This window comes from Dunckerocampus dactyliophorus, chromosome 2, assembly GCF_027744805.1.
Source record: "Dunckerocampus dactyliophorus isolate RoL2022-P2 chromosome 2, RoL_Ddac_1.1, whole genome shotgun sequence".
Taxonomy (NCBI): Eukaryota; Metazoa; Chordata; class Actinopteri; order Syngnathiformes; family Syngnathidae; genus Dunckerocampus; species Dunckerocampus dactyliophorus.
Window position 1 is genome coordinate 38,428,167 of NC_072820.1, and position 23,945 is coordinate 38,452,111.

Below are 23,945 nucleotides of genomic sequence, written 5' to 3' on the forward strand. Positions count from 1 at the left end.
ACAATTCTCCCTCAAGATAGTACTATATTTACCTGAATATAAGACGTCCTTGAATACTGCATAAGACAACCCGTTTATGATTGAGCAGCTTTCGTAACTTATGTGACAAAACTCAATCAAATATTGCAAAACAAAATGCTGTCTGCTGACTCAGAGTTTTTACCAGCTCAGACTTCACAACAAGCTTCTAAAATGCACTATTAAAGAGCACTGTTGCCATGGCCATCCACGAAGCACTCAGTCGTGAACCGACGCAGACGAGCGTTACAATTACAGCACAGAGCATAAACATTTCCGATGTTGATACTTTTTACTTGAACATTTTTCAAGATCAATGAATGATTTCGCCTTTAACGTGTATGTGTGTACATTATGATTAGGCTATCCATCCATACATGTACTTTCTATGCCGCTTATCCTCATAATCAGAATAAAACACAGGACAAAGATTTCAGGCAAACAACAACTATTTGTATCGGCACACTTATTTGTGAATAATTTAACAGGATTTAATGCAGCAATATAAGACAATATAAAAATATCAACAAAATAATATGTTCCCTTATTCGCGTTTTTTACATGCAGTTGCTTGAGCAAAATCAAGTCAGTAATGCAAAAGAAGTAAACAAAAGCAAAAGCTATTGGCTCCCATTCAAATTCTTTGCCTTTTTGTGCAAGGATTTATTCCATGACTTTGTAAATAATATATACAATATGCAAAACAACAAAAAAAAATGTGAAAAGAAACATAGAAGAAAAGTATCAATCTCATCACGCTATTATTGATCTGATACAGTACTTATACTACCCTGTTATGATAATATTAATATTTGGATCGAATATGTCATCCTAATATGAGCTGCAGTGTGTGGGAGGAATTCCCATTCACCTGAATTTCATGTTTTTCATTTTTTCATACATGGAATCCAATATATCCCTCTCATGGTGTGTGTGCTCATGCAGGCGTGCGCCTGTGTTCCGGACATGGTCACGCGGGGGTTAACGTCGTGACGTGGTGCTGTTGAAGCGGTGACCCACTGGGCCACTCGGTGGGGGCTGGTGTGGGTGTGAGTGGGGGATTGGGGGGTCATGTTTGAAAAATGCGGGGTAGGAGAGTGTAAGCACCTCGTTTCTTTCAATTATTTCCTTCATAGCGTCTTCCGCTTGTCGTTCGTTTTACGCCTCCATTTATCTGGTGCGTAAAACTGGAAATGGAGTGGAAATTGTCTGCGTGTATTTTATTTTTCTACTGTCATTACGCCGCGGCAGAACTCCCCACCTTCTCTCTCCTCGCTTCACTTTTTTAACGCACCAACTTGCCCGGACCGCTTGGACGTGATCAAAGGGACGTGCGTGGAAAATGCCGTGGACTTTAACGCCAGTGCTTAATGTTTATAGCGCTCCTCCAATTGGACCAGCGTGTGCGTGCCTGCGTCCAAAATGCTTGTAAAATCTCTGCAATGCGTCGGTCATTTTTCTTTGTCTTTGCACTATGACCTCCAGCCGGAAGTTGGCTCTATTATTGGGTAAACTATTGCACATAAATAAGATCTTCAGTGACTTTTGTTGCCAGCTTGGAGCATTTATCCACCTTCTCCACACTCAAACTGTGCACATGTTTTGCAACTTCTGCTAAAGGAGAAAGAAACTTGAGCACGTGGAATGATTGTTTAGGCCTTGAGCACCTCCTCCAACTCCATTGCATAGATCCGGAACAACTCTAATCACATTTGCAAACAAAACAATAGATGGAGGTGTGTGTGTGTGTGTGTGTGTGTGTGCGCGTGTGACACTTTATATGCGGTGGCAAAAGTGGAAGTGGGTGTAACTCGCTAGATGATGTGCCTTTCCCCCCTCCCATGATTTAAAAAAAATCAAGAAAGGTCCATAGAAGAAGGGAAGGAGCGAGGCGAGTGTTTCTCCATTCATTTGCTGCTTTAATGTCTACCATTGAGCTCCTTGACTTAACTTTACTGTTACGCTGCGTCACGGAGCCTCCTGTCCACAAGATCCGGTACTTGCTTGTTCGGGGAAAATCCCACAACAGAGGATGTAAGGAGGTGCAACTATTTAAGTTAGTGTGATACATACTGACTTTTTGGATAGTTGATCATTGATGGTCCAACTTCTAAACGGACAAAAAGAGGCCGTCTTTTGTAGAGGTAGGTGTTGTTTTCAGTACATTTTATGAATGTAAGTACTTTTACTATAACACAAAGCTGCGTTGTCCAAATTATCATGCGTAATTACGCGCTTTGTTTGCACTTAAAACTCCTTATTGTGCAGTTTCCAATATGACTTTGAATCACTGTTTCAGTGTTTGCCAATTTAGTCAATGCAATTGGACGGATGGATCCTTTATGGCTCTTACGTGACAAATTTGTCTTGGAAATCGAGTAAATGTTGGAAGGTTTGTCAATTGGGGCCTCTTGAGGGCAATGTGGTGTCAAAGAGTGGAGCATGCCGATTCAAGCATGTCAAATGTGCTCTCCCTTTAGCTTTGCACCATAGACTTGGCTGAAGCTTCTGTTGCACAACACCTTGAATATCTGCGTCTCACACACACACACACACACACACACACACACACACACACACACACACACACACCCCACACACACACATTTAGTGCGTAACACTCCTTCCCAACTAGTCAGCATCACTCTATGTTGGTTTCAAACTAAGCCTCTACAAAACTTAACACACACACACAAAAGAGAAAGCTGATATAACCACTGGCTACATCACACACACATCTATTACAAAGAGGCAGAATAAGACAATGCAGAATATGTTGCACATTTTTTATTATAAAATGTTACCATAACAAGGTCACTATTATTTATTTAACATTATTTAATTAAAAATATCTAAAATGTATATGGATGTGTAAAATTATTAACAGATTTGCAGGAAATAATTTAATAATTCAGAACCACATTGGCTATAATGTATATGCAAATGTTAAAAATCTTTCATTTTGACCTTAGTCCTGCATTTTGGTCAGTCCAAAGGCTTTTTTGCATCAATTCTAGAGCATATGATAATGATATTGGTAAATGTTTGGTTTATTTCAAACATGCTTAACACAGTTACAATAAAAGAACTTCACATGTTTACACTTGCACAATGCAACATGTCCAAATAGAAGTAGGAAGAAGTAGAGTTTATTTAGTCTTACCCCCTCTCATACAGTATGTCTTAGCCATTAACTGGTAGTATGTTTTTCTTAACTCATGTTTTGTTCACTCCCAATTACATGTCCACATACCATTTTCTAATAGGGACAGAAAATACAGTGTGATAATAGAGGTAATAGAATTTGTTGATAGCTTATTCAGTAATGGAAGAAAAAAACTAAGTAAAAATGGACAGAAACACTTTATAATAGGCAACTATAAGTAATACTTTGATTAGATAACAACAAGGAATAAATTAACAATGTCCAAAGTGCAATCTGGGGGCCATTTTCAGTGAACAGCTTGTTTTTTATTGGGTTTTTTTCTTTGAATCGTTATTAATGGCATACAGTATAGGCCTATTAGATGTTACACAAATGTGTTTTGTTATCTATAAAACAAAAGTTAAGATGTACAAAATGTGTCAAAGTGGCCCCGCATCCTTCAATTTTTTTGTATGTGGCTCTGTCAGGAAAAAGTTTGGACACCCCTATTGTATAATGATGATATGATATATCATGAAAAATTACATTATTTTTTATTTACACCCAAACGTAGAAATTTTACAATATTTTGAAATAACAATTCAAACATAGTGAACTCTTCCATAGATCAATTTTTGTTGATGTAATTTAAAGAATCTTCCAAGTATGAGTGCTGAGTTGCACAAGGTCACGTGACCTTCTGACCACATGCTGCCCTACTATGCATACAGGCTCCACTGTGCTAAGCCCAAACAAAATATTCATGGACATTTTAGAATTTTACAAAACATGTCAGTAATGTTCAATTAATACGGTTGTGAGTTCTGTTTTCAGGCGCATGGGCAAGTGTGCTTGCTTGTTTGCATGCAGGCAAGAACATATCAGTCAACAGTAAGGAGGTAAATAGACCGAGTCTGTTTGTCAAACAAGAAATATAAATTGTAAATGTAAATTGCAAATGTATTGTCAATATTTAAAATCCATCTTTTTCCCCTCTCTACGTGAATATAAAACACACAAGTTTGCCATGTAAACACACGCAAGTCAACACGCTATGGCTATAAATTGTAGCGTTAATTACAGCCTCTACCTGCATGTTTTGATGGCCCATAAATACTGTAGATGCTGCTGTTGGTCTCCACGCAGGCCTGGAGTTGATTACAGTTGGATATATATCTGTTGTGGCAGGTACTAATTTGGCGCCTGAACTATTCCCCACGTTGCACCACCATCTAGCTCTCCTTCATCATCTTCCTCTAAAAGACAACCGTTTGTATTGAGTCGCTTATGTGAGTCATTCTTTTGGTGAGCGTCTTATTCATTTGTCTGCACAACTGGGACCACCTAGCCTTGAAAAGTTCACATTGTGTGTGTTTGTACATCTTCTGACTTCATGTCTGTTGCGTGAGCATTATATTTACGAGATGTTGGCCATCAACATAGTAAAAAAAAAAAAAAATGATGCTTGTGTTGTCTCTTTTGTTACACCACTTTTCAGGGGAGCCCACTGGCGTCTTCCCCCAATGAGCAACCCTGCTTGGGTAATTCTATCAGAAATGGACGGCTGTCTTTTGAATGGCACCCGTGGAGACTTTCCATTTGGACCTCATTTAAACCAAGCATGTTTCCCATTGGCTGTGAATTATGACTTTCTTTAAGGGAGGGGAAGGTGGTCGCGTGGTCATTCAATATTAAAGTGGCTGGCATGGCACCTACTTTAAGTCAATTTAGTCATTTGCTGCTAATGTTCACCTTTTTACTTACAAAAGCTCACAAAAGCTCAGCTGTGTGTGTGTGTGTGCACTGCAATGCATCATATTGAGAAGGCAAACTGTTAGAAACACTGCACATTTAGAACTCCAAAGCTTGCACCATGGGTATCCAAAGTGTGGTTCTTGGGCCATTTGAGGCCCGCAGCAAATTTTTTTATTGTCCAGACGCATATTTAACAAATAAAACTAACATTGGAAACATTACAACATTATGACAAAGTTTTTGGACCACGCAGAAAAGAAATAAATGGGCACCTACACACTAAAATGTCCGACAATCTGTGCGTCTTATAGCGTAGGTTCTTTGATTGCCGTGCATGTTCTCATGATAAACATCTGTTACTGGATTTGGCGTCAAGCGGATGTCCTGTTGCTAATTCTCACTCTCAGGTTGGTGCTGTTTTGGGCGGTTGTGTCTGGGACCCCCAAAATACGTACAAGTTTTTTTCCAGGATACACATTTATGCAAGATTTGCTTTGTAATTTATCGCAAAAATCTGGCATGTAGTGTGTTTCTTCTTTATTTTGCTCAGGATACTTTGACCTATAGCCTATTGGACTGGTCTTATCGTGGTTAATAATATTAATTAAATGTGAAAAATATAAAAAGTGGGCCCCAACAACTAAACCAAACTATAAAACTAAAACTAACAATTCTGTATGTATAAGGAAAACGTTTGGACAACCCTGCCTTAGACAAACCTAACTGTTGCTGTGTACACTGACAGACCACATCATAGGCACAGGGAACTTGATATGATATTGGTGAGTGAAGAATCATATACTGAGAGCTGCTTCTATCTTAAAATATCACATTTTTACCTAACTTGCGGCCACTGATATAAGAAAGGTAGCTATTTTGGTTATCTTACATTAGAGGAGAAAATGATTATTTTGCATTATACTAGTATGTAAAGTCATACTTTTAGAAGTGGTTGCACTGCGTTGTTATGCAGGAAACAAATGCAATTCTTACATGTTTTATATTTAGTGAAGCCCCCTCCCCACACCCCTGTCTCAGTTGGCCGAGTTGCACCGCTTGTAGGCAGGCATAGCCGGGGGACGTGAGGCTCCTCGGCCCGGCGAAAAGGAGCCTCGCACCGGGGTAGTGTGAGGAGCAGAAGAGCGTGGCCCTATAGAATGGAAGGCGAAGGAGGGGAAGGTGGAAAGTGTCAATCAGGGACGCTTCACTGCTTGAGGACAATCCGAGCGCAGGACCGCTCTGTTTCAAGAGCAATCAGTCAATCCGCATTAATTATCCGTGCGCCCCCCTTCTCCCCAGCCACCCATCTACCCCCACCCTCGGCACACTGGTCAGGGACACACACATACATGCACACAAAACCCCCACGTTTTAAGTGAAATGAACCTGCAAAAACTATGACAAGCCATACACTAGAAATGCATATCTTGTAAGTGCTTTAAAATGGATTCGTAATTGTTTCTGATAAAGTGAACTGATAAAAACCTTGCAAAATAACAAGTACTGCATATGCTGCATACGTATACACGTATGCATAATTACTTTAACCTTCTGAGACCTGCAAGAGCTTGTCTGGGATGTGATTTAAAATTTTTGGTGGGCCTATGTATGCTGCATGAAACCATTCAAAAAACAATATATGAATGGTATAAAACAGCATGTATAGGGATGCAATAATTAACAATATCAATGTTCTTTCGGTAGTTGTGTAGTTTATTTAATGCATAAATGACTTACACCATTAAATCTAATTTTGTTTCAAAATTCCCAATGTAATTTTGCTGCACACCTTTAGAATATTAAAATACTGTATATATGTAGCTTGTGGTAAAGCATAGTGTCATGGGTTGTATGTGCAGACTGGCCAGCAGCTTGCAGTTTCATGACAATCGCTTTACAGTTTGATGCATAAATTGTATGTCTAATATAAAAATATACAGTACATGTAAATACGTGTGTGTGGTAAGGATAAGGTTATGTGGTATGCATGCTGCTGTTTAAATGGAAAAACGTTAAAAAATCTTAATTGTGTAATTCTGTGTATAAATAATAAAGACAACTATTGACATGGGTTGCACTTTTAACCTCGCAGTTCGATGACAATTGCTCAACAGTTTGATGCATAAATTATATATACATGTAAATATCTGTGTGTGCGCGCGTAAGTGTGTTAAGGACAATGTTTTGTGGAATGCATGCTGCTGTTTAAATGGAAAAAGGTTAAAACATATATTGTATAATATAATACTGTAACAGCTGTTGTCATGAGTTGCACGTTTCCCTGCAGTTTGGTGACAATAGCTCAAGTTTGATGCATACATTATATATTGTATGTAGTATAAACATACATGTAAATATTTATTTTAGTCTGTGGTAAGGCAAGGTTATGATGAATGCATGCTGTTGTTTAAATGAACAAAGAGGGCAACGATTATATAATTACACACGTCATAAATCTACTTGCTACGGCGTTATTCTATTTGAATTACATGCAAGCCATATGTAATTGATTCCGCTATGAAGGCTTCTTCTCCACAATATAGGCACTAATCTTGTGGTTGTCCGGACGTGTTTTGTTTTGTTTTTGTTTGTATTCATGTCTTTTAGAGATTAGAAAAATGTGCTCTTTCATTGCAGTGTGAAATTATTTACCTATATTCTACATTTCAATTTTTGACCTTTTGTTTGAGATGCTGAACACTTCTCAACTGAAGATAAAAGTGCACATTTACGGAGTAGCATAACAATAGCGGCTCCTTGCAATCAGAGATATGTATCGCTACTGCGCATTTAGGTGACAAAATCTCTCAAGTGACTTGAGCAGGCCTGCAGGACTCACTTTAAACCGCCGTCCTTGTCCATTACAAACTTTTCACCCTTCGTGTTTGGGGAAAACTGGGACTCCTTCTCGCAGCAGCTGCATCCCGGTTGCCGTGCACTCCTCTTCATTTTCCAAACACAAACTTGTTGTTATTGTTATTACAGCCGCTACATGTCATACTGCGTGTAATTTCCCCGCCTTTTACCGTATTCCCTTTGATTTAGTCACTCTTGACTCTCCTTTTGCTCTGGGGCCAACGGAATTCACAGCGTGGGTCGCCTTGAAACCGGCCTCTCCTTATCTCCTTTCATCATTCGGCTCGGGGTCGCCTTGAAACCGCAGGGGCAGTAATTGCTTTTTTCAGGCTGCCCAGTGCGGACTGGCCAGCAGCCAATCAGAGCCTTGTTTACACTCGATGATGGACAGCGCCTTGGCAGCGTGCCAGCCAATCAGGAGCCACGTAGGGACGGCGTCGGGTTAACTCTTTCCCTGCCAGTGTAAACAAACCAGGACGGGAATATTAGCCTGTAGCAGCTGATATATTTCAACGTGGAAACACACAAGCACGGATCCTTACACTTTGTAATGGGCTAAATTACCCAAGCATGGGAAAGCTAACCTAGAGGACAGCGAGTCAGAGTGTGCGTGTGTGTGTGTGTGTGTGTGTGTGTGTGTGTGTGTGTCCAGGAACATAAAAAGAACAACATAAAAATAGCAAAATGAAACGTATACATTTGCAAAGGTAAGCTCTCTTGCCACCCTTGTATCCAAACTTATTCAAAAACACCCTTAATAATTTTGTGGCATCTGGAAACTCATCTGCAACCTACGTAACAGTGTTTCTCAGAATATATATGTATATATAATACAGTACAACTCCCTGAAAATGTTCTGCGGCGTATTTTGTTCAGGTTCTTCTAACCCCTTGACTCGACCTTACACTCTCACTGTAGGAAGTAAAAATCTATTCATTTTGCCTTTAATCGTAACTGAAGTTAACTTTAGCAGGTTTTCTTTATTTTTGTCAAGCTGCCGCCCCTTCCCTAAAAGCCTGAACACTGCTGATATTCAAGGACTGTCAAAATATTGCCATTGTTTTTGCATAGATAATCATATTTTTGTTTTGTTTACACAATATTGAACAACACTGCATAATATTGACAGGTCTTTTAAATGTTTTGGTTACCTTAATTGTCCAAAACATGTTAAAGACACCCCCAAGGTGATGCAGTACACCATTGCAAACGAACAGCAGTAATTAAAATATTGTTAAACTATTATCACTGGGCAGTGTCAATCAAAACTGAGCAATATTTTTATCCCATCTGGATTCATTCAGTTGTTTGTGTGTTTATAATAGTACAGTACTTGAGATCTCGAAATTCTATTTTTCCCCCCCCCACATAGATTCAACGTCCTTCAAAAGACAGCCAATGATTAATTTGAACAAATGTTGCTATTGGAACTGTTTTTTGCTTTAAATTGATGCCCAGTGGTATTCGCATTTTTGTATTTGTTGGTGAATTATTGTGTGTTTGCATTCTACTATAGTGTGTGCTGTTTACAGTTTTAGTTTTAGTGTGTGTAAGCAATGACTTATTTAGTTTAGTATGGTTATTCATTCTTAGCATATAGTATATGTGAGCACACATCCTTTTACTGTAGTTTGTGTGAGTACACATTTTCAGCGAAGTATGAGTGTGTACTTGGTGTGGCTTGTATATTTCTTATATTCTTTTGCTGTCTTACACAACGTAACCCTTACACAATGTGTGCTGTTTACAGCATAAACATGAATAGTGTTTAAACAGGATTATTCATTTTAGCACAGAGAGTATAAGTGGCCAGTATATGTTTTTGTAGTAGATAGTGTGTGTGAGCATAGATCTGTAGCATTGAACTTTATTGTATTTTATAACGATGAGAATAAAGTTCTGCTCTATTATTCTAAATAGATTTTTAATACTGCACTTTTATTACATTTTGCAGATTTGCCAAATGTTGTGGTTGTGGGGTGTGTTTTCTTAAATGTAGTGATATTTACAGTATGCATTTTCTACTAAATCAAATCCTCCGATCTACAAAGGGAGCAACAATAAAATGATCATATGATGTTGAAAAATACAGCTGAAGCACATGCAATATTAGAAGTGTATCTTAAGTGAGAATAGTGCAGAATAAGCAGGCCTTGCGTGCACAGTATACGTTTGTGCCCATGCACATTGAGCACAGAAGGGCTTCAACAAATCAAAAGCTGATCCATTTCCCTCCTCTGTTATGGGGACTTCCTCATTGGCTAGGATGGACAGCCAATGGCGACGAGTGTTTGTTGTAGACTCGGAGGGGGTGGTGCGTGCGTGCGTGCGTGTGTGTGTGTGTGTGTGTGTGTAGAAGCATAGGGTGGGGTAAGGGCGGATGGAGGAGGGGCGGGGTGGTTGGGTGGGTACGAGGGGGCGCCTCACGGGCACGCTTTCACATTGTCGTCCTCAAACCAGGAGGCGCGCGCGTTCACCCTCCCCACCCCACCTCACCCTCCGCCTCCTCCTCCTCCTCCTCCTCCCGGCGTGTCTGAGTCCCCGGCTGCATGAACGAGCCTCGATTCACTACAAGCCTGAACTTCCACAGCGCGTCTCTGCCATACCTCCAGTGAGTGCACTGCACAGTGTGCATGCAGCAGCAGCAGCAGCATAGGATGTAATCAATACCACATGTTTCATCTCTGCGACTCGAGGATTTTCACTTTGCATGTTTTTTTTTTATTTTTACTTAATATATATACTTTTCCTTACGTTTGACACAACTCGCCTTGCAAGGGATATAACTTACCAGTAAGTAGAAAATATATATTTGTGTATTTATGCTGGGTTTTCTCATCAGTGGATTGCACTGAATAGGGTATTGCTTGGACGATAGGATCTAAATACCGAAAATCAAGAATGGATTTAATTTTTAAAACGTAATTATTGACTATGTTTTGTTGTAGGTACAGTATAGTAAAACTTCTACCAAATAATTCTGATTTAAATACAACCCTCTATGTGGTTCTATTTTATTTTAGGGCTTTCTTGCCGTTTCCTCCTCTTGCACTGAATGTCAAATTTTCACTTCCCTTCATTTCCACATTTCTTTTTCTTATTCGTTCAATTAATTTTAAAATTAGTTTCTATATATTTGATATATTTTTTACCTGATTGTTGCGTGACTGTGTATGCAACAATGTCCCTCATGCAGTCCTCCCCTCAAGAAAATATACCCCCATAGCAGCCTCTCGGCTCGGCATGAAGGCTTTGCTGACGCCAGATTTCCTTCGTCTCGGCTGGGCTTGTCTCTTCTGTTTCACTGGTCTCTGCAGGTCCTGGATTTTGTAACCAGGTTATACGGTGTGACTTGACTTTATTTTTGAAGGTAACGGGTTTGCATTTAACCTGGGTTACGATGCAATTTAAAGCATTTTAGTGGTTTTGTCCAAAGATTCTTATAAGTTGAATTTTTGTAATCTTTTTCACATCAGTTATTACGTTACATGCATAAGATCAGACAGGTATTTTGTCACTTTTATTCACCTTCTAGTATGTTCAACTTGTGTTGTTTTATTTTTCTGACTACAGTGTTTGACCCTTCGTGGGACTGTGTGTGTATGGGGTAGTCTCGTGAACCTTCTACATACACACATGCACAGACACTACATTGCTTCCAAATGGTCATTTGTGTTTGCGTGGCGTGCAATAACACCATACTTTACATTCAGATTGTTAAATGCAGCCAGAGTGGCTCTCTGTTTACGTGCAATGTAAACATGAAGACGTGTGTGTTTACGGCTCAGGGGAAAAAAGAAAAAAAATACAAAAATGTATAGAGCGATGTCAGAGCATGAGTTGTTTATGATCGCTGTCCCGTGGAGAAAGACCGTTGTTTCGCCCCACGCATGCAGTAACAAGGGAGAGTCCATTTTGGCCAGCAATTCTATCTTTTGAACACTTATATTTTCGCCTCTGGTGATTAGAAGTTGTCATATATATACATATAGACTACAATACAGTAAATTGAATACTTGTCTGTATAATATTTCAAGCACCCTCTGGATAACATTACACATTTCTGGATATTTCCTGCACTATATACAGAATATTGACATTAAGTTAAACATTGCAACATCCACCTTAATGTTCTACATATGATTGCATACAAAATGCACGCTTTTACCTGGTGAAGCATTGCAACTTCCACCTTAATGTTCTACATGTGTTTGCATACAAAATGCATGCATTCCACATTCTTATTCATAAAATCTATGCTCCAGTGAAGCCTATTTTTGTCTTTGTTCCTTTCTGGTGTGTTTCTATCAGCAGCTCCAGGGCTGTAGATGCACACTGAAAGGCCCAATAGATGACTCTTACTGTGGTGTGTCTCTTTCCCCCATCTGAGCGTCACGGGGAGTCCTATTTAAGTAAATGACCCTGGCTATAAGGCATACATATAAAGTCGATGATTTCCTCCTATTTCACTGTTTATTGCCACACTCTCGCGCCGAGGCATAAAGGTGATTTGATTTGTGATTACACTGCTGCATGCATGTGTGCTGTACACACCATATACAAGATAGAAATGTCTGTTTCATTAATGAGAAACAAAGCACATGACGTCTCCTGCAAAAAGGGGGTGTGAGTTACACAGATAAAATTTGTCACATTTAAATTAAAGCCATACACATAGGTGCTTTTTGGGTCAACATTCATGCATTTAAACACGTGCATCTTATAGATACATCCACAAATGGGATTTTATGACAAGTGAATGACAGAACAAATGCAGTGTTATCACTGTAAACAATGTGCAATTTGAAGAACAATGGTCATCATTTAGGACCAAACTGTTCTGTTTGTGCACATGATTTTTGCCGTTTAGACTGTGAAGTCTGAACAGTCATTATTTCTTGATGCAGCCATTTTTGTCTTTTCTTGTAGCTCCATTAGCAAGCATGGGGTGTGTGTGTGTGCGTGTGTGTGTGTGTGTGTGTGTGCGTCGTGTTTTTTTTTTTTTGGGGGGGGGGGGTCGAGCATGCATGTAGTTTAGAGTAAATCACCTTTTATACAGTAATATTGAATGTACTGCATAACTGACGTATAAATGTGCTCTTTTTTTTACACAATTGTTTTTGTTTACCGTCTGCATGTCAGTCTCTTCTGCATGGCTCCTATCCCAGCTTGGCTCATTCCTGTCAGAGCTTTGACGTGCCTCCTCTCTTCTCTTTTGTAGGAGATGACGGGGACTCACTTTCCACCCCGCCAAGCCAAAACTCCTCTCAATGCGAGGGGATCCCGAAGTTCATAAAGGGGATTATTCTGCATCTGGGCGCCTGAGACCTTCGGTGCCTCCGGATTTTACTTTGGATTTGGGATTTAATCGCTTCTCGCCCGGATGGAAAGCCGTGATTTCGCTCCTCCGCACCACCTACTCACCGAGCGCAGCGCGCTGGTTCACGGCGCCACTTCTCGGATGGCGTCAGGCGGCCACGGCTCCGTGCAGCACCCGGCTCACTTTCAGCCGGGGAAATACTTCTCGTCCCATCTCTCCATGACTCCGCACTCAGGTTAGTTTTGCATGCAATTCTGTTTCTTTGTTAGGAAAACAGATTTTCTATTGCCCATAGCCTACATGCACATGTTATTAATGATTATCACTGCAGTTATTCACACGTTTTCATATCGTATCAGTGCATTACAATTCCACTGGCCTAAGCTGGTTATGCATTTATATGTTTCATCAATTGGTAAAGTACTAATCATTGTCATTCTGCGTAATTAATTAGGATTGGGTAATTCCACTGCTTACACCTCCCATTAAACAATAAATTAAAGCTATTAACCGTGCGCGTCCCAGTGCACGACTTTCCTCCTCGAGGTTCTAGGAGAGGTGGTGGTTCGGTTCTGGTGGGTACGCAGGGTCCCAAGGTGTGGTGGTGGTGGTGCTCTGCCTAATGGAGGTGCGAGTAATACCAGAAAATCCGGTTTCTATATTGAGTGGCGACGTGATGGGGTGCGAATGGGTTGACAGTGCATGCATTAGATTTAACAAGTAGCTCTGGTATCCTGTCTCAATGGGGCAGGAGAGTTGGGGTTGGGTGTGGGGGGCGGGGGGTACCTCCGGTACATATGTGGAGAAGTAGTCCTATAGAGGCAAAAAGAAAGACTTAAAATTATATAAGTGTTTAATACCGAGATGAACTGGATGTACCTGAACGTATCAGATGAGTGAGCTCATTAATTAACATTTGCAAATGCAGCGGTTTCTTTCAATGGACCACAGTGCTTCAGTCCTATAGATCTGGTGTGCATAGAGAACCCACTTATCTACTCTTATTTGCATATTCATTAATTGTGCACAGAAAAAAAGGTAGCAGAGATTTTTAATTCACCCTTCCATTTACACATCCATATTACTCAATTAACTAAAATATCTTTCAAAATTATTTTTATTTTCCTTACCAGAATTTTACATACTTTTATTTTATCATACATTTTTCTCAAAAGTATGTAAAACGTATTTGAATATATAAGCAATGTGAAATTATATAGTTTAAAATAGTTTAAATAGCGCACATCCAATTTGTGAACATGTTTATTTAATTCTAATGCATGTGTTAAATGAAATATAGATTTTAAATTATGTATTACTCTTATGCGACACAACGATGCAATAAATATATATCTATATATTTTGTATAAAAAAATAATTGTATAATTTCAAGAAAATATGCCAAATGGAAAAAAACTCACTTTTTATGTGACTAAATGCATTTCTCCTAATTCAACCGCAATTGTTCCACCCCCAAGTATTCGCCAAACAAAGAGTTTATGCATGTAAAATGAGCCTGTTTGAAGGAACACACTTCTAACCTGCCTAACGCCTTAACCAGATTATTCTGCACAAAGACTGATAGTGCTGCTCGCTCACATGCATTAAGGTCCAATTTAAACCTGATTCTGTAATGTCTGAGGGGGGAGAAAGCATAGTAATGCGGGGGTGATAATGCTATTGAAATATATTCAAGGGGGCCTCTCAGTGGGTCTCAAGGTGCATGACACTGTATTGAGCTTGCAGATATCCAGACTCTCCATGCATGTCTCTGATGGGGTTTTGACTGACATGATGGGCATAGAGGATTGCTGTTTTGCGGATGATGGGAGGGCGGGGGTTGCTATATGTGAGTATTTGCTTGGAGGTGAGGATGGGGGGAGAGGGTTACCTTTTTGTGCTTGCCCCTCCTTAGAGATTTAGAGAGCTGTATGCCTGGCTCCAGGCCTCAGCAAGGGGGTAGTGATTTGACCATACTCAGGCTGTGTGTGTGTGTGTGTGTGTGCGTGCGTGTGTGTGTGAGAGATACAGCTCCTACCTTCTCAAAACACATGCTAGAGTATATCAACAAATGGAAAAGCTTGCAATCCATCAATTTTTCTGAAGCCTCTTATTTAGATCAGTATGGTGTCTGCTTGGATATTGACACATTTGACAAGGCGATGGAATGATGGTAGCATACCAACGGCACAAGACTCGCCCTCCCATTTGATAAAACCTCGTAATGATATTACACAGGCATTGAGATTGGTCATAGGAGCAGTGGGACAACAACCTTTGTCTCTGTCTGCCTTGATGCCCTCTCATTTCTCTGCTGTTCATCCAGTTTCTTTCTTTCCTTTTCCGTGTGGTTAGCCCTGGGCTGTAGTTGTGTGTGTGTGTGTGAGGGAGAGATGAAGGTTTAGCCTGCAGTAGCACAGGTGTGCAGTATTATGGAGGGCGTGGCACAGCTTGTCGTTGAACAGGTGTGTTACTTCCCAGACAGCAGTTTTGTTTACATGACCGTGTGCGTGCGTTTGTGTGTGTGTGAGAGAGAGAGAGAGAGAGAGAGATAGATGCGTGTGACCTACTAAGACAGACATACACACACACACACACACACAAAGAAAGGTCTGTGTGTGTGTGTGCGCACATGTGCAGCTCCACACACACACACACACATCCGAATGTGCGCTTTGAAAAAGTAATAAACCATAATCGCAATGTTTCTGTTGGAAAAGATAACCTCTCCATCACCTCTCTTTTTTCTTTCTTATTCTTTCTTCCCCTCCCCTGCACCACACACACATGCATGCACGCACACACACACACACACCTTTGCTTCTCTCATGCTCAGTCATGTTTGAGACACACTGACACTGTTCCTCTGCCACAAATGCATGCAAGTGTGTGTTCGTTTTCTTTAGATTTGATCGTCAGGGCAGCACAGATGAGACACACCCCTCCGGTCTCTTATTGACACACATCTCACATGACTTGGGAGCAGAGGACGGTCCACGTGTGTATTGTTTAGAACTGTCAGCATAACTGTCAACCCTCCCATTTTTCTCGGGAAACTCGCATATTTTGCAGTTCTTTACCATCGCCCTCCGGTTTAAATAGTTTCCCGTAAATTTCCCATATTTTAACTAATTTTTTAAAAATCCACTCCGATACTGCAGATGACAATGGTAACTATCAATCTGCGAGAACAATGGTGCAGAGCATTGGCAGTGGGCAGTCAAGTCTTTCCAACCCCTATGACAAGATAATTTTTTTCTTGTGGGGTGTGGGTGTTGGGAGTTTGGGAGGTAATTTCCCTTATTTTCAAATGTAACAATGACAGGTAGGACTGTGAGTCAGCAAAAGTCATCTGTTGTTTATGTGTGTGTGTTTAAAGAAAGTGGAAAAGATGAATGAGAATACTAATGAAGGAGGGATGGAAAGAAGAGGCTGAATGTTTCCACCTGGTTGGTAATCCAGTTGGATTACAATCGCCTGACAGCACCCACTGGCCGCCATACTCGTCTCCTCAGGCTGGAGTCTCATGAGACAGTGACAGGAAGTGAAAGCGAGAGAAGAGGTGTGTGTGAGATGAGTCAGCAATGGATGTGCCCATCTCAGACAGACTGGGCTCTTCTCAACCAGACCCCGTGTACAGGGAGCACGTCCGGGGTGTGGAGTGCAAGATGACCCCCTGCAGGGAGGAGACAGCTGGTGGAGAATGCAGCCAGCTGAGCTGCCGTTGGATGCCGCAAACTGTCTATTGACTTCTGTTCAAACACACTGTACATATTTGTTTTGTCACCACCAAAAACGTATTTAATTTCTTGTAATTTACATAATTAATACATTTTTAGACAGAGCATCTTCTGCAATGCAGGGTGGCGATATACACGTTTTCATCTTGTGTAGTGGTGGGGATTTCTGGGGTTTTCCAATAGAGTAATCTAGATGTGTTGGTAGAACTTTTACAAATGTACAGTATTTAGTGGCAATTTCAGGCAGGTTACTTGTGCTTTAGATGTGTACAATAACTAGATTTCCCCTACATACTGTACTCTTAAGACATACTAAAAAGTGTTTCTCTGGGTTTACAGCTTCAGAGTGGCGAGGGGGACAAAAACAGTTTGTAATAGAAAGAAGGCTACAATTTTCTTGTTCTTTTTTTTTTTTTTTTACAAAACTGCAATGTCAATTCACACTAATATGCAGTCTAATTTCTAAACAATGATTATTTTATTTATTTGACTTAAGCGTCATCACAAACAAACCCTGCCTTGGCTCCTTTCCCCGTTCCCTAGACAGCCTTGCTGGCCAGGGTGAGTTGGCTCCATCGCCCTGGTTCTACCCACTGACAGGAGGAGCGATCATGTTAATTGACTTTTGACTTGTCTTTATTACATGCATGAATGTACTGTCGAGAGAGCGAGTGTGGCATGTTTTGATGCATTACTTTCAGTCTTTCTATTCATTTATATCAAGAAATTCCCCTGTCAACTATCCTTCCGGAATAGTCCGTGAAGAACGCCAGAAAGACCACTGGAAGTTTCTTCCAAGCAGAACAAGACTGTGAAGCATCTAATAATGCTTACAACAATAAAAAAAACAGTGCGCTTTCTTTAAAACGTAAACCCATGGCCCTGAACATGGTGTGTGTGTTTGGGTGTGCGGGTGAGTGTGTGCGTGCGTGTGTGAGTGCGTTCAAGTGAAATAATTATCACAGAGAATCGCAATGTCAATTGTAAGCAAGACAGTGGTTCACAAGACGTGCCTCTCCTCAGCACGCAATAGAGAGAGCGAGAGCAAGTCAGCAAGTAAATCATTAGTTGAATAAAAAACGAAGTACAGTATATACCTGTTCTATACAAAATACGTCCTTAATTACTTCTGTTCTGATCTGGCACTATATACTGTACCATATACGCAAAAAATACAACTAAATTAAATGAACATAACCTTCTAAAATAATTGTAGGGGGACAATTGCTAAATGTATGGCTGCGGTCATCAAATACTACACAATACTAAATGACAGCAAGGAAGTTATGTTTTTATCGCTGTTAGGTTTAAGGAAAACTACTACTATTACTACCACTACAACTACTAATACTACTACTAGGTGGTGTAAGAAGAACCAGTTTGTTTTTTGAGTGGTGATGTGAATACAATTTCTTTGTAAAATAGTGCATGAATCATAGGCAAAATTCATACATTGACAGTAGGAAAGTTTAAAGTAAAACATTTGATGCTGATCCACATTAGGATTTATCTACTCTGTGGTCTTGATTTTCCCATTTCTTCAAAACTAAAAATATATCTATAACAAACATTATGGCACATCAAATCAAGATCATCATGGTAATAATACCAACAGGACTATCAGGCCTGTTAAGGGGTCACATGCATGCAACTCTACTAAAAGACAATTACGGGTAAGTGAAACCCTTTTTGAAGTCTTGAGGGAAGCGCGCATTTGTTCCCAGGCACACGTTTGCTCCGAGGACAGAAAGTCTTTTGTCTCATCTCCAGCTCTCATCCAACATGTGAACAGCTGCTTATTGTCGGCGGTGCTGATTTGAAGGGCCCATTCGGTTTCAACATCTTGGAACTGTGAACGCACGTCGCCATCTGATGATCTGGCATGTGAATGGAAAGTGCCAGACTCTCTCTGTCCATGCTCTCCTTTTTTTACCCCCACCCCCACGCCCCGCTTCTTCTGCTCCCTCACAGGCCAGACCTCCCTTCCACTCGCCGCAGCCCCGTTCCTCTTCCACCACATGCTCACCCTTCCTCCTCCTCTCCTTCTGCTTCTCTCTTTTGCTTCCCCTTCTCTGTTTTGAGTGGTCCTCTAGCCCTCCCTCCTCCTCCTCCTCACAACCCTGCACCTCCCCATTCTCCCCTGTCACTCTTTTCTTCTCAATTCATCCCCCTACCACCTCTTACATCTCGCTCATCTCCATCTAACTCCAAAACACACACACACACGCTCATCGCATAAGCATACCAGCTTCTCTCAGCGCTCCGATTTCTGTCTCATTTTCAACTCACTGCTCTTCCACATTGCCTCATTTCTTTCTTCCTGTCGTCAGTGGATTGCAGCACTGAGCACTGGCATGTAACATAGTACATTTAGCAAACATAAGTACATATTTTAGATGACTTATTTCAGCATATTTGACAATTATGCATCCAACTGTGCGGGTAACAGTTTAGTGAAGGCTCTTTTCTGTGCCCCAGTGCGCAAAGCTGGGGTCACAAAAGCATGCTTAAGTGAGTATGGTGTAGAAGAACCCGAGCCTATATAGAAATGGAAATTGCCAATCATCTGTGACCTCTGACCTTACAATTAACTTATGGTTGAATGTACAACAAAATAATAAATGAATAAAATGTCATTTTCTGGTGCTGTGTGACCAGTTTTACTTTGTTTTTTTTAATAATTTATTACAAATATAATATAAATATGCTATCATATTTTCATTATTATAATAATACCAATAAATACCAGTTATTTTTAGATGTGCCTTGAATGTAACTTATAAGACAAACTGACAATTTGTAATTTTCTTGAAAATTTACTTAGTACTTGACTGCAGTGATTTTTTTTTCATCCCCAGAATTTATTCAAACCACAAGAAATGAATGTGGCCTATCCATAATAAAAATATTTGTTCATGTATGTAATATTAGACACCTTTTATACTGTATGTTCCTCATTATAGTGTACTTTTACCTATATTGTATTTTCCCATAATTGATTATTTTCCCAGTGTGCTAGTATAGAAGTCAGAGAAATTATAGTGATGTTGGAAAAATACAATTCTATAAAGAGCATCTTTCTGTAAGGAAGGGGAGTTGTCTATTTAAAAATACAATACAAGGTGTTTTATGTGATTTTTATGTGGCTGCTCCCTCTGATATGAAAGCACCACAATGAGTGAATAGACGTGGGTGTGTGTGTGTGTTTGCAGACATTTGCTGTTTTACGGGCTCTTGGCTTTGTCACAGAGGTCAAGGCAATCCCCTTTCTTACGCCATGTGACCGAGAGGTGACATCACTTTGCAGTGGGGGGCAGTAGGATAGACATGATGTCACAGTCTCCTTGCCACATGCGTTTGGAAAAAAGCCACCAAGTCAAACTACACCTGAGACAAGCTGGCTTTTTACTCATGCAAGTCGATTGGGGGTGGGGTCACGTCTAGGGCCAGACTTTGCGGACACTCGACATGTTTGATGCGTTTCTTGTGTTCTGCTTGTCTCCTCGATTCATTTCAGCTGTTTGCCCCATTCATATTGTAATGGTTTTCCATTCAGGCAGGTCTATGTCCAGTTTGTTTTCTTGTTGGGGGGGGGGGGGGGGGGGGGGGCTTAGATGGATGGGTGTGGGGCTGGAGGTTCATCTGGAGGTGAGGATTACAAAGCCTCCCCAATGCTGGAGGTTTCTTCATAGTTGTGCTGTCATAAAGACGGAACAGATTGGTGTGACAGACAGGTAGACATTAAAAAGGTAATACATAGCTGTGTGTGAGTGCGTGCGTGTGTGTGTGTGTGTGTGCGTACATCAGTTAGGGAGGAAGAAAAATGGAGAGAAGCAGCTGTGTGGAACAGCATGGATCGTTACACAGTGACACACATGAAAGCATTAAGTATATTCAGGAGCCTTTGTTGAATATACATGGAGCCCAATGTATGTATGCATGCATGTGTGTATGTGTGCGTGTGTGTGTGTGTGTGTGAGAATCCCCTCCCATGCTTTCACCCAGGCTGCGAGTATAGTGAGAAAAAAAAACAAGAAATGAGAGAGAGAAAGCTATGAGGAAAAAAAAAAAGATCAACAACAACAAAGATCCGTCATCAGTCATTCATGGCTAATCAGTCTCACGGGACACACACGCACGCACACACTGCTGAGGTCCTAATCCCGCTGGGGCTGCCTGTGCCTCTACATGTGCCTGTCTAAATTTTGGATTCAGGCTGATTAAAAGCACAACTCCTCTTCTTGCTACCTTTCTTTCTCTCGCCATCTTTTCTATGTGCGTCTTTGATTGTTGCTAAAGTGTCTTTTACTTCTTGTTGTCTCATTAATAACCGCCCACTGTCTCTCTCTCTGTGTCCTTTTGATCTGTGTTTTTCTAATGTTTGGAAGCATGTGTGTATGCTTTATATAGACAGTTTTGTCTATATATGCATAAATATACTCTATGTTACCAGTGTGTGTCCTATCACATTTTATTTTCTTATGTTCTCGATATGCTTCAAAAATAATTAAAAACAGAGACCGTTTGGCCATCTGATGCTACTCATTTTGTGTATTGGAATAAATCTGTTTGATAAGCACTTTTTCTCTCTTAAAAGCTCACAGTGTATAGAGGAGCCCATTAGCAATTACATTCCATTCACATATAAAAAAATACAATTTGCTATGATGAAATTGCTAGTACGGTAGTTTCAGTTTTTTTATTTGTGGTACTAAACTGTACTTAAGCAAGTGTGTGTGTGTGCGTGTGTGTGTGTGTTGTTTTGATCTGATTTGTACACTGGAAGTTAAACTATAACTTAATTAAGAAGCATGTTTTTGGGTGCAAAATGTGCAGTTCTACAACACAACTACGGGTAACTCCAAAATAAACATGTTGCTGAATTTATTCCCATCTGTTGTCCTGAACCAAAGATTGTTATATTTTGCTTTTTTTAATTGCAGCTCTTGTAATGGATCATTAGAGTGTTGAGGTGTATATCAATTTGTAGCAGTTCATGCATATTGCATGGCTTGATATGGAATTGAAAGAGACCATCACATGATGTTGAAGTTGCATTTTATTGTAAAGTGAGTAGGCCTACATATTCTTTCTTTAAACTGTGCACTGTAACCATCAAATAAGTAATTTTTACTGAGTATAGTACGCTTCTCATACAGCTATTTTCTCATAGGTTTACACTTTAAATTGGATGAATCAAAATATATGCAGGAATACGTCAACAAAAAATAGCCACAGATGACTAAAACTACCGTATACTGATAGACTGTTAGACTGATAATACAAATAATCTGATTTATTCAAATTCTATTCTATTATTCCCCTATTTCATCTTTATTTTCTCCCACCTCTTAATTTCATCTTCCCTATCCAATAATCCCTTTTTATTCCTGTGTAAATATGAGTGAAATGAAGGAGTATAAGGAGAGGAGGGAAAGCGGTGCTGAAATAAGGTCACACTAGGTTATTCTCATCTTCTCTCTCTCTTCATCACAGACTCCCATTCTCTTCCTCCGCGCACTCCCTTGTTGCGCTCGCTGTCTGCCGATCCTCTGTCTTGTTTAGTCTCCTCGCACACACACTGACTGCAGCCTGCCCCCCCCCCACCACCACCACCACCACACACACACACACACACACACACAAACACACTGAGGCTGACACCTGGCGTCGAGCCGTTGAGAGTCTAATTTAAGTAAAGTGCTTCTCTAGGAACCACAACCCCTCAACTCACGATAGTGCAGGTTGATACGGTGCAGCGTGGTTAAGCACACACAAGTCATGTGTCGACACACACGCACACATATCCTGCTTCAGTGATACTAAGCTATGACTCTCGGATGGGTGGTGTATGTGGATGGCTTATGAGTAGCATACTGTAATAATAATAATTCCATATTTGATCCCCTCTGGGTAATTGACCTTTGCAGACATGCAGGACGCAGCAACAAGTCTTGCCCAAGGACACTTAAGCAGAGTGGATGCTGTCTGGCATTGGCACACTTGTCCGGTGGTTAAAGGGGGGGGCTATTTCCTCAGTGCACCACCTTGCTGTTTCTCTGCTGCGTAGGTGTTTTGCTTTCATTGGAGAAGCACTATCCTAGTACATACACAACCTGAACAACAGACCTTTTAATTAATTAGTCTGAAATTAGCAGAGATGCATTTGCTCACTTTGAAAATCACCACACTTTTCCAAAGTCCAGAAAGCCATTTTTGGAAGAATTTACTGTAAGAGCCCTGACCTAAACCCAGGCATGATAATTAAGTCGTCACCAAGAATGCTGTCAATTGTGTGCAATCAGTTGTTGATTAATCGTGTCATGAAGAAATTGCTTCAAAATGGATTGCACTACTTGGCAGCAGCCAGCAGAGGCACTGTTGATTCAGACTTACCTCACTGGCAGCCTCCAGAAGAATTGCAGGACATCAGCCGCATGATGTAAGACAAGGATCACGTCTCAGTTTGTGCACATTAGCATTTTGAGTGCATAAGTGCACATTGAGAAATATGGCAAAATGCAGTGTGCTGCCAGTAACACACGCCAAAAATGGTGAGTGTGCAGCAATGGACATTAACCACCCACAAGAGTCGCCATGTTGGCTACATAGCAGAAGGGAAGGACTAAACTGGAGTGGTTGCAATTCACAAGTAAAAAGGAGAGAAAAAGAGGTAAACAGTGTACAGTTGTGGCCGAAAGTTTTGGGAGTGACTCCAATTTTGTGTTTCAGTAACTCTGCTGCTTCATTTTTGTGGTCCGACAAAACCTGTTTTTAAATACAAAACTTGTATTTTGTTTCTCTCATCTCCTCTGGCAGTATTATTTTGCTAAATGCAACATTGGCATTGAAGGAGGAGTCATACCTGTCAATCACATATCTTGCCCTTCTTTCCTGGTGCCCTCCTGTTTTAATAGTTTCCCTATTTTTCCTGTATTTTAACTTTTCTGAAAAAAAACCCCCTTCTCTGATTCTGCCATAGCAGCACGGCTCCCGTTCCACTCAGTTCTTAGTTTCCCTCATTTTCCCTTATTTTATGGGAAATTTCCAATATAGCAAATGTTCAAAGGTAGTTCAGAATGTTGAAAATGACAAATTCCATTAAAAATTC

The 23,945-nt window shown here is 40.5% G+C and overlaps 1 protein-coding gene across 3 annotated transcripts in view; it reads left to right on the top strand.

Moving 5' to 3' along the window:
- Nucleotides 1–1,902: 1,902 nt before the first annotated feature.
- bahcc1b (BAH domain and coiled-coil containing 1b) overlaps nt 1,903–23,945 on the top strand; it is a 69,024-nt gene continuing 46,981 nt past the window's right edge. The window contains exons 1-2 of one of the 3 annotated variants that reach the window (XM_054762250.1): nt 1,903–2,162; nt 12,996–13,329. In XM_054762250.1, the coding sequence (XP_054618225.1) occupies nt 13,158–13,329 (172 nt within the window). In that variant the 5' untranslated portion in view covers nt 1,903–2,162; nt 12,996–13,157. Of the gene's footprint in view, nt 2,163–10,322; nt 10,568–12,995; nt 13,330–23,945 lie in introns of those variants that run through there. The other 2 variants (XM_054762259.1, XM_054762242.1) reach the window with 2 other exon arrangements.